This window comes from Annulohypoxylon maeteangense, assembly GCF_022496945.1.
Source record: "Annulohypoxylon maeteangense strain CBS 123835 unplaced genomic scaffold GGS22scaffold_16, whole genome shotgun sequence".
In the NCBI taxonomy this organism is placed as follows: domain Eukaryota; kingdom Fungi; phylum Ascomycota; class Sordariomycetes; order Xylariales; family Hypoxylaceae; genus Annulohypoxylon; species Annulohypoxylon maeteangense.
Window position 1 is genome coordinate 456,839 of NW_025953263.1, and position 15,174 is coordinate 472,012.

The 15,174-nt window shown below is 47.0% G+C and overlaps 1 protein-coding gene across 1 annotated transcript; it reads right to left on the bottom strand.

Annotated features, from left to right (window-relative positions):
- Nucleotides 1-11,084: 11,084 nt before the first annotated feature.
- GGS22DRAFT_170502 (uncharacterized protein) lies at nt 11,085-12,323 on the bottom strand. Its single transcript, XM_047962448.1, has one exon. The coding sequence runs from the start codon at nt 12,218-12,220 to the stop codon at nt 11,414-11,416; it is 807 nt and encodes a 268-aa protein (XP_047816062.1). The 5' UTR covers nt 12,221-12,323; the 3' UTR covers nt 11,085-11,413.
- Nucleotides 12,324-15,174: the final 2,851 nt, after the last annotated feature.

A 15,174-nucleotide genomic window follows, 5' to 3' on the forward strand; every position in this document is an offset into this window, starting at 1 on the left:
AGCAGGTACCAGACCTTGGTACATTGTACTAAGTACTCATAGTATGAATTATAATAAAATAGAAAAATATATTGACGACTGCTTATTAGCACGTTTTTATAGAAAGTGGGAAGGAGGCACCTGAACAAATGGCTCTTGCAGTAGGTTGTTTTTCAGCCTAGTGATAAGGAACTACTAGGTACTAATTCAAGTTGTAATAGCATCACTAAGCACCGAAATATTTTTATTAGAACATAAATGTTGAGAATTTTCTCTCGGTCCCGTACCTTCATTAATCCTCATGGGTGTAAGATAAGATCAACTCCGGATTTAGGATGCAACTTCCAGCATTTTCTCAACCCCTCAAATCCTTCGGGGCACAGTTCTGTTCTTCCATCCGATTTCAAAGAAGTAAACCTTGATTTTCTTTCTATTCCTCCTATGAGCTGAGCCTGCCGGTCTAATATATACCTCTATAGATAGGTACCTAGATACCTACCCTTTACCTGCGATCTAGTCGCGAAGAATCATGGCAGAGTCAAGGACGTTCTCGATTATCTAAATATATACAAACCTAGATCTTTCATTTTATTTTTCACGTAATATTCCAACGCCCCTTTAAATTTGAGTTAAAGATTTTCTTTAATTTTTAGTCTGATTAGGTAGTCCGCCGTATGTTACATGTGAAGAGGAAGTAACCCCTGAGAACTATTTTAGGATGATATGATATAGATTCGGCATGGTAGATTGCGATATATCCCTCTTACTTTTGATATGCAGCTATTGCGTAGATAAGCGAAGTCACCGAGAGCCACTCTGTTGCTATAAGGCAGATTGAAGTGGCCCTGTAATGTTGTCGTAAGGTGTTCCCAACATGGTCACCGATGACATGATATTAACCAATATGAGGCTCTCGTTGCGTTATGTGCCTGACACGAATATTTCCTGGCTTAGACATCCACCGGCTCGTCCTCCCACGTGTGTCTCGTTATACAGCAGAACCCCAGGCTTACGAAAGCGATCAGCTCATCATTTCTCATCAAAGTTAGGTAATTTATGGTTAGTCAACATTTCATCAGGGGAAGGATTGAGCATCTGTGTCATGAAGGAGGATACATCTTCTGGATATGGTTCTAAAGTTGCTGATCCAGTCTGTTACCCGAGCCCGTTTCTTTTTAAGTAAATCTCAGGGCGGTTCATTGTTAAGGATTTCCGGAACATGTCGATAGAATGGCATATCATTGGTATCTACATTGATAAACTTTGAATCAGGGCGGCAATTCTGGTAAAACAAAGACAGCTAGTGTACTAGTATAGATAGGACGTACCGTTTCACAACCCTGATGAAGAGGTAGGTAAGACAGATTGATCGCAAAGGTTGTACGTATGTGCTACTCGATGAGGCATCTTCGAACAAACAAGGTGGCGAACAGCGTCAAACTTACCCCTCAACCTCATCTAGAAAATATAGATTGGATAAACTCAAAGTAGATCACGGTAGATACATGAGTCTGGCCTCTGGATGCATGGGAGCAAATCAATCACCACTGAATTCCAGTTGAACAATCCCGACGGATCATTACACCAGATTATGCTGGCGGTTGGTTCAAAATGATCCTCCCGTTCGTGTCATGCACGGAGACATCCCGGAGTCAATATCGAAAGACTGTGACAGGCTATGTTACGATTTTGTTCTAAGTTGGGGTCCAATCGGCTAAGTTAACGGGATTCCTTAAGCTTCACGCTTAGCATGAATGAAATACCACAGGGATTCGGGGAAACGGAATTCCTTGGAGATGAGACAAGGCGCCCTGGAAGAAGTGAAGTACGTAGACCAGCCTTATTTGCGGGACTGCCCTGCCTAGAACTTGAAGAGGTATTTATGCTTCCCGAAAAAAACAACGGAAGGATCGATAAGCGTACGACGCTGTCAATCCTCAACCGTTACCCGGTGTCTAAGGACAGGACGTATGATTTCGAATCTGTCGGGGCTCGGGACCGAGTCCCGGGACCGTCTCCAAGGCGGGTTAATCGCGGGATTTTTAAATCCCAAGAAGACATAAGATAGTTACAGCGAAAGGAGAGTGATCACCATAGATTCGATAATGCCAAGGGTAATTCTGGCTTTCTCGCAGCCATGAGGAAATGTGATTGATGCAAGCATACCAGGAGCGATATGAGTCGTACCGTGAAACTTCGGGGCTAGCTACCCAAGTAGGTATGGAATAGAATACACATGCTCATGTAATTGGTTTGATATCCCACTTCTGGTGGGGATAAGCAGTAACCCTTCAAGTATTTATGTCCCGGATACTTCGAGCATTGTGTTTTAAAATGATGAGTATGATGCCAAAATCAAATTTGCTCTGGATATGTCTGCTGTATGTCACATGTAGTTATCAATTGAGCCTCCAATTGAAACATGAAACGCGCAGTGCTGCTGAGAGATAGCTAGGGGCCGGGGTCAGTACAGCTGATATGCTGAAGTAAGCCCATGATTTCCGAATAGGGACAACGAAGGCGATATGATGCAGAAACGACATTGCTGCGCGCCGTAATGTTACGCGACCTAGACTTCGTGCAGGAAGGCAACCGATGCGAGGGCCAAATGCGGTCAGGCACTAATAATTTGCGATCACGGGCTACACTAACGGGGGTGCAGCTGAAACGATTGAACAAACTGCAAACCGGCGAGATATTATTAGAGAAATGTTAGTAGAGGCACCTTTGTTGTCGAATCGTTGCAACAATCCGGGGTACGCTCTCATGATGTTGGTTGTACTTAGCTGAGACGCGGAAATCAAACCTAACCATTGACGCATCTGCGTTCAACCATTTACTTCCATTTGTTTAGTTTGAGACTTTTGAAAATACCTCGGCAAGAATGCTTTCGCAGTCCGTGGCGAGGATCATGAATAAAATAAAAATTGGAGCTTGATTATTAATTCGGAGGCGACATTTCGTCGCTGAGAGAGCTGTATTCGCATAAGTCCGACATTGAATAGAGAGAAAACGACAATCGGTCGTTGACGCATGACGTCGACGTAGTAACACATGTTCCTTGCATAATAAGGCAGATCGAGGATGCCTAGCCTGGCTAGCATGCAGATAACTTTCCAGTGCGACGACGATCTGCATGTTGGGTATTTTCAAAGCAGTGTAACGAAATGCCCGCCGCATCGGGATCGCGGTGCTCGGTATTTAGGGCAGTCTTAGTCAGCTCGTTATGTGGTAGTTTGGTCGTGATATTGAGATGGTTAGTGATAATAATGGGATGACAAACCTGTAAACGCCGGGTACTAAATGCCCCTGACATAACGGCATTTCGTGTATGTAAGATCAGCAGGGTTATTAAGGGTCGGGGTTAGTGGTAGAGTCGTTAATTGGCCTGCGAACCTTGCTGATGGCGAACGGTTTAAAGCCGGCGCGGCTTAGGGGCATTCGATAACTAGCCGTCCCAGTCAGATGTTTAGATCGTTTTCGAATCCCGCGAGGCGGAATCGCTAATCCACTCTTGGATCTTAGATGCTTCGGAGTGGGAGCCGGTGATGTCTGTTTTCAGGTTCCTTGCCGCTGTGCATTGCTCTCTACGGGGTTTGCGACATTTTGACGCGATTCCTTTCTATAGTCTGTGGTTAGAACAGCCATCTAACCGTTCTGTCTCCAGCTTCCGGCTTCCTACCCTGACCCGGAGTTGCTTGGCGGGATATTATGGGTAGTTGGTGAAATATCCGTTGGCCAATGTTGTAATAAGGGATTTAATCATGTCTTGAACAATCCCATAGACACACCCCTGGCGAATAAGCACATCGGATTCTCAAGAAGAACCAAATGGTTAATCTTAGTTGAGCCTTCCATCAAATATGTCGCGCAAAGGCCATATACGTACGTTGCGTAATGATGCTGTTCTTAAATATAGGGTTAATAAACAGGAAACAACGATTCCTCATCTTGAGCTGAGAATAGAAGCCCAAGATGGCAGTTGTGCGTCTGTCATAAGCTGGCGCGCATGTAATAATGCAACGTCGTTCGTCGTACTTCGTACTCTGTGCCGTTTCAAGGGGTTTTTAGGGCTGGCTGCCTAAGCTCATTCTGGAAAGAAAATAGAAACTTCTGTGCTGTTACCTATCAATGCCGCACATCTTTAGTGACTCTTCTACTACCCTCTTGCATTTGCAGAGTTTTCAAATCCTCCAGGGCTGGAGGTTGAACCATCCCACGTGCGGTGAGACTTAGTTCTGACAACTAAGTCAGCATGCAGCACACGCGATATGCGATTGACATGATCCGCTATTAACTGTAGGATGGACGAGGGACGGGAGGTACCGTTCATAAAAGCTGCTGAGTGAGGTTCTCATGAGGCACAGGGGACGAATTTGACATGACCTAACCTGACCTGGCCTGACCTATTCTAGTCGATGGGGACAGGGTCTACCTATTCGGCCTACTCGGCAGTAGGGGATAATACTGGATTTGGACGTTGACGGCTTACATCTGGCTAGTCGAAATGGCTGATCATTTGATTGGCGTTGATATGGTACGAGTCGTAGGTATGAGGTTCAACAAAGACTCGGTTGACATGCAAGATGCTTGTTAGAGAAGGATTGAGGATTCCAAGATAGTTAAAGGAATTAGAAAATTTATTCCTTTGAAGATTGGAGTCGGGGGCTGTTTAAGGTTATTATTGGCTTCGCAAGCGCGCCGACTTCCCAATCGGGTAGAGGCTTGTGGCTTAAAGTCTAAACTGAAACTTTAGCCCCCAATCACCCAATTAACTGGATTACATCAACCTCAGCAAGCCCTATAACCTTAAGTGTTAGGCTACTTAGTAAGTACGGGAGGCACCTACCATTTCTCATCAGCAGCCTGAGAGGTGTCAGCCACATTGGACTCACGCCCCTCTAGGTGGCACTAGCGGCCTCAAGGACAGTCATAATAATTCACTGGGCAGGCACCGTTAGCGTTACCAAGGTGGAACCCTAGTGCCTAAAGTTAGGTACATGTCCGCCTAGATAGATCAAATACGGGTACCTATTAATGTAGTGGTACTAGGTAGCACACCGGTTTTACAAGGCGTATATCGCTTAACGCTTAGTAGGTAGGTACATGCCTTCCACGTCCTCACGTACGACGTCTCGCGCATACGACATCGTCCTTCCTCCGTCTTCTTTTCCGCTTCAAGCTTTGTTTCTGCTATTATTTTTCTTCTACTTTTGCAGATCCTGTCAACCCGAATTAAATAATCGCTCATTCATTTATATTACCTGACTTGGTTTAAACTCCGATCATTAAATCATTTCGCTCTTTTATTCCTATCCCGCCCGCGAGTGCGTCTCGTACCTACGCTTCGTCATGACCCGCACTTATTCCTATTGGGCTGAGTTTCTCAGTGTTCGACGTCGCAACCAAAGAATAATCTTAGAAACGAGGCATTGTAAGGCTGGTAGAGTCACATCATGATGGGAATTTAGGCCTGCTCGTTTCATTCTGCCTGTTCTGCTTAGTCTTGTTCGCCCCGACTTGCATACACGGCGTCGCGATAATATCTATTTCCCTCTATACCTAAGTGCTATGCGTTTCCATCATACGCTCAGCTTGCATGATCCTGTCCCGTCATGACCGAGATCACCTCGTAACACGTAGTAGGTAGGTGCGGCGTATCTGGTCGCAAGATCAGCAGTCCAATGCTACGGTAATGTCATTCATAGCTACTCTTCCTAACCTAGCAAAATGTTCTCTTTCAGCAACTGGTTTCTTGTTCACACCGACTCAGACTCAAACGACCGTATGACTAACCACCTGTCATTTCTTTCCTATTCCTCTTCTCACTTTGAATGCAACCCCTTCGAACCACTCACAGGATGAAATCCTAGCATAATTTCGTGCCTAGTCAAGGTGGATGAGCTAGGCACAAGGCGCAGTCTGGGAATCCCGGACCCCAACCAACATCTTCGACCGTGACAACGTCCGACTTTCTTTGGTTCCACCGGAATTTAGAGCTGTTATCAAGCAGCTCCGATATACCTGCCAAGCCTGTCTTCGGCCTTGACGCCGGAAGTAGTGCGGCACGGCGCGTAAATCACTCGCGTTGCCGTGCTCCTGGGTCTCACCTGTTCATCTGGATCGACCAGACCCTGTTTTGACCCAACCGCAGACCCCCTGGTTTCTTTTTCATTCTTCCGTCGTTCCATACCTACCGGCCGAGAATTATGTTATACATACGGCAAGGCACACTTACGTGGGCTGACCTATTCCGGTATAAGATCCGCAATGAGTATAGCCCCTATACGCCCTCAGTTACACTGGAGTGGTGGATCTGCGGTGTGGTCCACGGAATCCTGCCGTAGGGCTGAGGCAGTGATCTAATCTACCGCAAGCGTCCAATTACTACATGGCAAAACCAGTAACGAGACACCAGATCTTGGTTACACGTGAATTAACTATATAATCCTCATTTTCCCTCCCGGTTATAGATCCTTTCTCTCGGACTCATCCCAAGCCACTACAGTCTCTTCCATCTCTCTCTCCACGAGCAACCATTCTCATACACTCTTGACGTTTCAGTCTATAGATATACCTTACTAAGACTCACACATCAAGTAACTGTCCGTATCTTGCACTTTAAGTATGACACTCTCCTTCATTCATGACGTCTCATGGATATAATATCTCGGCCATCATCCCTTTCTCGATATCAAGCACTAATTCTAGCCACCTCACAGAAGCCAACCTTCAGTATCTCGCTCGTCCTTTTTTCAGGACACAACCAAAGCATACAAGAAGCACTGATATCACTAAACCTGAGTGACCAACTACGGGCAAACCCTATCTTCAACCTACAACTTCGACAAAATGCCGGAATCTGGATCTGACGTCCCCTCCAACGACACTGGCTCTAACAGCCCTGACTCTGGATCTGAGTCCAGCAGTTCCCGCGGGAGAAGCCGGAGCGGCTACAACTAAAATCATCAACTGTATCAACATCCGGTATTAGGCATGAAATGAAGGAGTTTAGGGGTTCGACGGACTTTTCTTTCCCCAATTTCGCTTCTCAACTTTCATTCTAAAACTTTTGCCAGCTCGGAAGAGTCTCAGGGGAATCAACTTCTACACCGCTAAAATGCCAGATCGGTTCCTTTCATCGATAGCAAGAAGCGTATTCTCTATTCCTCCGAGTTCTTCCTTTTACCTAAGCTCTGCTGAGCAGTCTTTCCCCCTGGATGTTCTTTTTGGTGTTGGATGGAATTTGGCATTTGGAGGTACACACATTAGATCTAGACGGCGATTTCGGGTTGGTCCCGAAGTCTACCTGCGCGAGCAGCAGTACACAGGAGACCCCTGTAGTCTCAAATAGAAAATTTCATCTCATATTCTAGCCCACCAATGTACTCTTTTGGTTCAATAATCTCCGCGGCATTGCATACTTGCGGTTCCCATGACGCGTCCGAGTGATACAGGTACTCCTGTGGAATAGGCCCATTGCAAACACTCTCAAAATCTCTACACAGTTCTGAACTTCCTACGTGATGTCACCTCTATAGAAACTGCGGAGCTCCGCCGTGCTTGTGTACCTTCCACTGCCAACATGCTTATCACGAGCCAGCAGGCTGCTATGGCTTAGCTACGGCGTCGTCATGACATCGCCAGCGCTGTGCCGCTGACTAAACTTACAGATATACCGATTATACCGAAAGGATGCGCTCTAGACTTGTGAGTTCTCTGCTTGCCGCACGGGAAGGGCCGCCCCCCATAATTCCTCGCCTTTAAATCAGCTTATTGGGGAAGTAAGGCCACGATTTTCTGGTATAATGTTACGGTATCTGGGGTCTGGTTTCACGTTGCCCCTATTTCTGACATTATATAATCTAGTGCTTTCGTAAGAATTGCGCGTGTTACTCGTGCTTATTATGTGCCCTCCACGATAGTGTTCTGCATATCATATTTCGCTTGTCGGGGGCGTCATTCGTGCTGACGGCATCAACTAAATGGGCGGGTTGATTTGATTGGCGATATCTAACCTACATAGATAGACAAATCAATAAATCCCCCAATTTTAAATACCTTCTTCATACATCACCGACTCTGCAACCGTTGTGTTTATCACTCACAGATCTACCATTGCCTGTAGTGTGGATGCGATGAACAGATATTCTGGCCGCAACGGCACGCCCGAAAGGTTGGATTGATGGGACCTTGAGACGCAGTTGGACATCTACTACTTACAAGTTGAGTATACTTCTCGCCCCTTGTAGAGCTCATATGAACAGATTAACAAGGTCTCGTTCGCGTTCGTTAATTCGAGGATCGCGATACACCTTCCAACATAGATCCGCGTCCCGTAGTATTTCATACTTCTCACTCTTGACCACATCTCGTCGGATGTCGCCCCGACTTGACCTTACGCGACACTCAAATCGGAGAATATCCTATAAAAGTTGAGCGGGCGTTATTAGTAGCGTGGCCTGCGTTTGGTTTCATTTCCGGTCCCTAATTTCTATTGAGCAGGGCTAAGTTAGGACCACGGAGGGGCACGTCGCTCTAGTTCGCTGCCATCACATATTTGCGGAACTGGGGGGCCTCGCAATAGTTAGAGAAGGTTACAATCGTCATTCTCCCTTGCCTCAACCATCTCCTAACATAGGGTCATGTTATAATTTTTTTTCGAACTCAGCCGAAAAGATCAAGCCAGGTAGAATGTCCAACAATCGCTTACGATAGCAGTTGGCTGGTGGAAGAAGACACTTATGGCATTAGCCCCGCGGTCCGCGCCCCTCGTATTTTAGCGGCCAAGCCAGGACCCTGGCGGAACATGAGCATGGGCTTAGCTTTACTTTAGCCTCGCCTTCTGGTACGGAATAGATCCGCGCAAACTTCAGGGCTGACCTATAAATATCCTGGAATGGGATCTGCCTGGGCTTGATATATTGTGAGGCTCATCGACCGATAGGTGGTAGGTAGTCGTTACTAGGTAGCACATAGATTTGCCAGCCTATCGTGATTAACTGCGGGAACATCGTTATTTTGAAATTACCGGTCAGCCTAACGTTAGTTATCGCAAGGGCAAGGATACTTTCATCTACAATACACCCCATGCAGCAACCGTGCAGAACTAACCGGAACCCCAGTGTGTATGATAACTTTATTTAGAAAAAAACAGTTGATACGTTGAATTGCGATGATTTTTGGTGGTGACTTAGTATTTGTCATTGCTTTAGTCAATATTAAAGTTCATATATACCGGGTAGGTACCCGGGTAGTTTTAGTTCAGGGGAAAAACTTCACTGGTGCCGATGCCATGGAAATGCCCCGGAAACTTTATCGCTACTAACATGGGTCCAGCCTGTTGGTAACGAACCAGGACACTGCACTGGGCAAAATATGTATTATGTAATCGAACTCACTAAACCTTACCTAAATTTGACATTAAATTAGTCAAATGTGAAAATCCAAACTTTTACCAACACAAAATGTGTTACCTGTTACCGCGTTATCAAATTTCGCCCGAATCGCGGAATACTACATCGCATTCATATTCATTTATAATGAAACCTATCGGATGTTGCTGAGGACCCTTTGTTTCCTTTCCATATGTTGTCATTCGCGGCTATTTTACGCCGCAGACTTGCTTGCGGATTCTCCGTCCCCTGTTTGCCTTTGCCGCGTAGACCTGGTCTACTGCATAAGGGAATGCACATTGTGCCGTCCGCTTACACATCTACACCAGGTCCGCGAATTCGTCCTTCTTAAAGTGTTATAGCCGCAATACGTCGGTAAAGTCCCCCGCATAACCGAGTGTTTCCTCTTCCGGGAATCTAGACTTCAATCTCGATTCCTAAAAGGGGTTGATGGCTAGTACAGAAGAAAATAGATTGAACGCAATACAACGCAACGCAACATCACGGACTTCACCGCCGGGGATATGAGGGTTGCTACGTGTTTCGCCATGCGATCCTTTATGCTCTGTGAAAGCTCACCGAGAAAGCAAGCAGCAGTCGGTCAGGTTGTCTGCCATCCTCACCTTCGGCGACGAGGTGGTGCCCCGTCATTTTTCGGAACAAATCCCACACGGCTAAGAATGCTACCCAAATTATAATAAAAATTCTCTATAGAATAGGAGCGATGAGGTGTACGTCACTATCGGCGCATATCATTTCATAGCTATCGAGGGGCGCCTCGGCCTTCCACGGGTTTTCCTGCCGATAGTTCGGCTTCGCGAACCAAAGCGCACCAGGTAGGCATGACACAGACGCCGCCCTTAAATCCGTGGCCGGGGGTCCGAAATAATTCCACACTACACCGCCACACTCGGTCTCTGCCTCGGAGCCGGCAAGAGAGATATCCACACAATGACGTGGATTAAAATGCACCGATTTCCTGCATTTTCATGCACTACCTATACCAAAAGACATCAGATTTCCAATGGCTACGATATTGTACGGGAATGGTATGTTAAATCCCATGAAGCCTAATTCTACCTCTCGGATCATCTGGGCAGATCATTGTAAGCACAGTGCCAACCCTGTCGTCATCATACTCAAGGAAGTCTAAGATGGCATATCCAGAGACATCGCCGCCTGCGCCATCGTCGTGGCCTATAACAGGGGCTCCGTAGGTGATAGATGACAGCAATAGGGAACATCCTAGATTTTTTTCACGACTATGACATAATAGAGTTCGATCGTACCGAGAATCACAAGCGCCTTGTCACATGTGCAGCATAAGGAGAATCAAGTTGGGGCTATAGACAAAGCAGGAGATACGTCAGCGACTTGGGTACTATCTGGAAAGTTAAGACGTAAACTGCTCATTGGCTTTGTGGCTCTGCAAGAGTTTTTCTTCTACATGGCGATCGAAGACTATTGGGTCTGAAACTGCCATCTGCGTGGAGTTTATGCTAAATAAGACCACTTAAGCAAGTTTTCGACACTTTTGCGTGGGGGTACCGGCACTCGGTTCCTGGGTTGCCCACCACAATGTCAGACAGGTGAATCACGAATTACTTAGTCTTTCAGCCCACCAACTAAATCACTGAGTGTATTAGGTACCTACTAGGTACTAGGTAGATACGCATTTGGGGGGGAGGCCATTTAATCAAGTTCCCGTGATTTTTGTTGAAAATATTTCCATTGTGAGATAGCGATACTAAATAGGACAGACCTCCAATAATCCAGCCAAACAACCGAATTCACTCCCAATATAGCAGAACACGCTTGTTGCCGCCCGGTACCAGGTATAGCTATGAATCAAATGGCCTACCTTCGCTTTTCCTCCACCCAACACCTAGCTATACCGTCGAGGCCGTCAAAACCAAAATAAAACACAAACTTGCACACTATTAACCATATATACCTGCCTCCTTATATGGCTCAAGATCTTTAGCCAACCCTCGATGATAGAATTTACCCCTATCAATACACCAAGACAGCCCTAAGATTTATGAACCCTCTCTCGATCTGAACGATGCCGCTAATTTCACTCTTCCACGCGGTACAAGAGGACACCTAGCTTTACAACCCTTACAGCCGGGAGTCGCGTCATCCAGGATGTACAAGCAGTCGCATATCCAAAACCGTCCGCCAGTTCGCGTGCTGAGTTCGTCACCTGGCTTGTGGCATCCAGAATGGATACCGCAGTAGATGCAGAACCGACGCAAATTCACTACCATTTCTTCATCCGACGACGTGAGCCGTAGAAGAGCCTGCAAAGGCTGGTTAGTGGCGAATATCGCGGCTGTTAGGACCCGGGAACACGTGTAGCAGCCTAGGTTCGGCGGTTTCGCGTTGTAATGCTGGGGAAAGTCTCGCTCGGCCCGTAGTGTGAACGAGGCTTTCGTCTCGTAGGGTGCGAGGTGGGGGTCGATGATTCTATGGAGTGCTCGGGATTGTTGATATAGCCAGAGGAGGTTTTCGTAGGGGACGTAGCTGCAGATTCGATCAATGATGTTTTGGGGCAGAAGCTCAAAACGCGTCCCATTCTTCGGCAGGGGTAGGGGTACGGATATAACGTCGAGATATTGTTCCGCGATTTTCTTCGATAATTGACACGCGAACAACTGAACGTAGCTCTCGTGATCCAAAGACGGCCGCACCGGTTCCACTACAAAGGGTTCTTGTTTTATATCTTGGGTGACTCTAGGGATCTGGTTGGATATAACCTGCAGCCATTGCCGTCGACGATACTGCTCAGTCCTAGCCTTATTATACACCGCCTTGGGCCTCTCTTTTTCATTTTGTATAGCCATTTTTGATAAGGGATTTAAAAAGCAGAGCGCCGCTAATATGGTTATGCACTTCTCGCTAGAAGTACCAGATAAGAGAGAAGATATGTTTGCCTAAGATGATATGGTATGAAAGGCATCCGTTAACGGCGTCCGAACACGAAAAGCAGGTATACTTATACCCCATAAACCTCACCCGTTACCGGAAATAAGCAGACAAGTGACTCTGAAAGCAATTAGCGGCTCATGGCCCCCATGTGTTCTTCTCTGGGCGGGAGAGGCCGCACACAGAATTCCACTTATGGTTGGTCAAGGTCGGTACAAAACCAGGGAAGTACTGAATTCACAGGCTCAGCTTGGCTGAGACATAAGACATGCCTGCAGGGCTATTAGGCCACAGCTGCAGCTTCCACCCTTGCAAATCGTGTATCGTAATATCGAGATACGGTAGATATGGACGCCAGATTCTCTGATGTGTGAATCCCAAGGCTACAGCGACCAGGATGTCAGAAGCACGATCCCGGTCAAGTAAGTGTGTAGGGAAATCCCTGGCCGCCTGGAAAGTCCTGTAATGAACTGTTTTTGGATGGTCGCAGCGCCATCGCATCATCTGACATACGTCCCCTATCTAACTACCTGGGTTTCTGGGTCACTACCATCCATTCGCAGGCGGCGCGGAGTTGTTGAAAGGGGGGCGTTCGGGGTTAGGACCAGTTCATGTCTACGTCAGGTAGTCACTGCACAACACCTGTGTACTGCACTACGCATATTAGAACCGGGTTTGATGATCTTATTGGATGCTGATACGTCTACACACACAGCACCTGCTGCAGATATTGCATATGCTAAGCGGTGACTTGTCGACGCGGCCCCAACAAGGGTGTATCCGGGGAGCCTTATATCATTCCCATCTTTTCAAAAGTGAAATCTGATCAAAATCTCCCTGCTGGACTACAGACGACAAAACCCGTTAATATATACATACCTCACCCCCCAGCCAACTCACGCCAAAAATCTTGCCAAGCCATAAGTGGGGAGCCCTCCAAATCGATGACACGACTCACGAGGTACATATGGAAAAAGCAAAAAGAAACATTGGGACTAAAATGATGTAACTCGGAAACTTCTCGGTAGTATGGACAGCATTAACTCGTTTACGAAGCGATATGATCCGGTGGAGATACGGGAGATACAGGAGATACGGTCCAGAGCATCAGAAAGGTGAGTATTCCTCCCTCCTTCTAATAAGACAAGGGTGTGTCTAAGATGCTTGCAAATGTGATATGTGATGGGCGTATCGATCGTTGCGACATGGCTTCCCGATGGGGTCAGTCAGTTGACTTTCCTGCCACATCGCAAGAAAGGAAAAAAAAAGAATTTGGAGGGTTACTGATGCTTATTTGACCAGCTCCTCGAGGTCCTGATCTGAGATTTTGGATCCCCCCCCTCTTCCCCCCCCTCTCCCCAGCCTCTTAGCGTGGTGGCGTTGGGTTTTGAACCTACCACACGTAGGCTCAACGGCTTTGCTTTTTCTGGTCACACATCCCGAGATCTCGGGATGCTCTGATAGTCCCCGTCGCGTCGTACTAAGATTAGTTCTGACGAGTAGCAGATCTTGGATATGATTACCTACCTAGTGCCTAGTACCTACATGGTATAGGGTGGTTTTCATGGAAACGGTTGATTGGGGGTACAGTACATACCTTTGGGGGCCGTCGTATTCGGGTATTAAGGTACTTCCTATATCTACCTACCGTTTCTCTATTATAGTCTAGGGACGCGGAGTCAAGATAGCGGCGTACCTAAGGTAAGTCAAGGTAGGTATGTACCTACTCCACCGGTGAAGATGTTGCAGGTAACCAACCAGACCGACGAGCAGATTCTCGGGCCGGTGTGCGTCTTCGTGTAGATATGCAGCTACATTTAAGCAGCAGGTGCGTGGGTAGGTAGCAATGGGCGATGGCCCACCCCTGGTCGAAGGCAAGATTTGGAAAACGGGTTGCCGACTTTTGGGCCAAGGTTGGACGTTCCGAGCCGACCGGCCGTGTTTGTTGAAATGAATTTCTCTCGCTCCACAATGTCACCAGGGATCGATCTTAACCTTCTTGAGCCACGATGCCAGGAGATATCTCCACTAATAAGCTGGGGTTAGGGCGGTCAGGGCTGGTGCCACGAGTCGAAATCGATCAGTTATCCAGCGATGAACCTCCGACAAGGGGGTCCGTTGGAAGCCCTATCTTGGGTATTGGCCACACACAACTCTGGTTAAGGCGATCTGATATCATGCACGGCCCTTCCCGCCTGTACTACCTAGTCATCTAGTGCTGACGTAAGAATATGCTGTAGAATACTACATGATAGAATCCATGGTACTGTTACTGTTTTTATAGGCGATGATGGGGGGATGGGAGGGGAGTATGGGATTTCATAGCTGGGTACAGTTGGTCGCGTGCAGATTCTACAACCCCCTTTTTCAACAGTCTCCTCATTCTCCCCACAAATCGTACGTCTGTTATGTAAACGGTTGAGTAATGACGATCGTATGCTGTTCTAGAACGCGGCTTGCTCCCGCATAGATCGTTCTGTGGATGGGGGATCTAATCGCGAGGCTAGGCAGCTAGGCAGCTAGGCTACTACCTACCGAGGTAGGTCAACAGACATATCATATTCGACATAGGAGGGCTTTGATTGGATAGAGTCCTACACGTACATTCACCGGGCTTCACCACGATCGCAAAGTGATCCGTTCCTTCAAGGATTTCACATCGTAATCTTTTCGGTGTGCTCTCTAGGACTACTAGGATATACTCGAGCATCGCTTCCAGGCCTTCCATCAAGTTCCATCATCACGCTCTTTTCTCTAATATGTTGCTTATTTTCCAACCTGCCCGTCTTATTCCCCAGTATCGACAAGCCTAATAGGGACCTCGGCAGATACGAGGCGTTTTGATTCGTGATTAGGATTAGGGAGAGCATGC

Coding starts and splice junctions, on each gene's coding strand:
- GGS22DRAFT_170502 (XM_047962448.1), bottom strand. CDS start 12,220: ATGGCTATACAAAATGAAAAAGAGAGGCCCAAGGCGGTGTATAATAAG.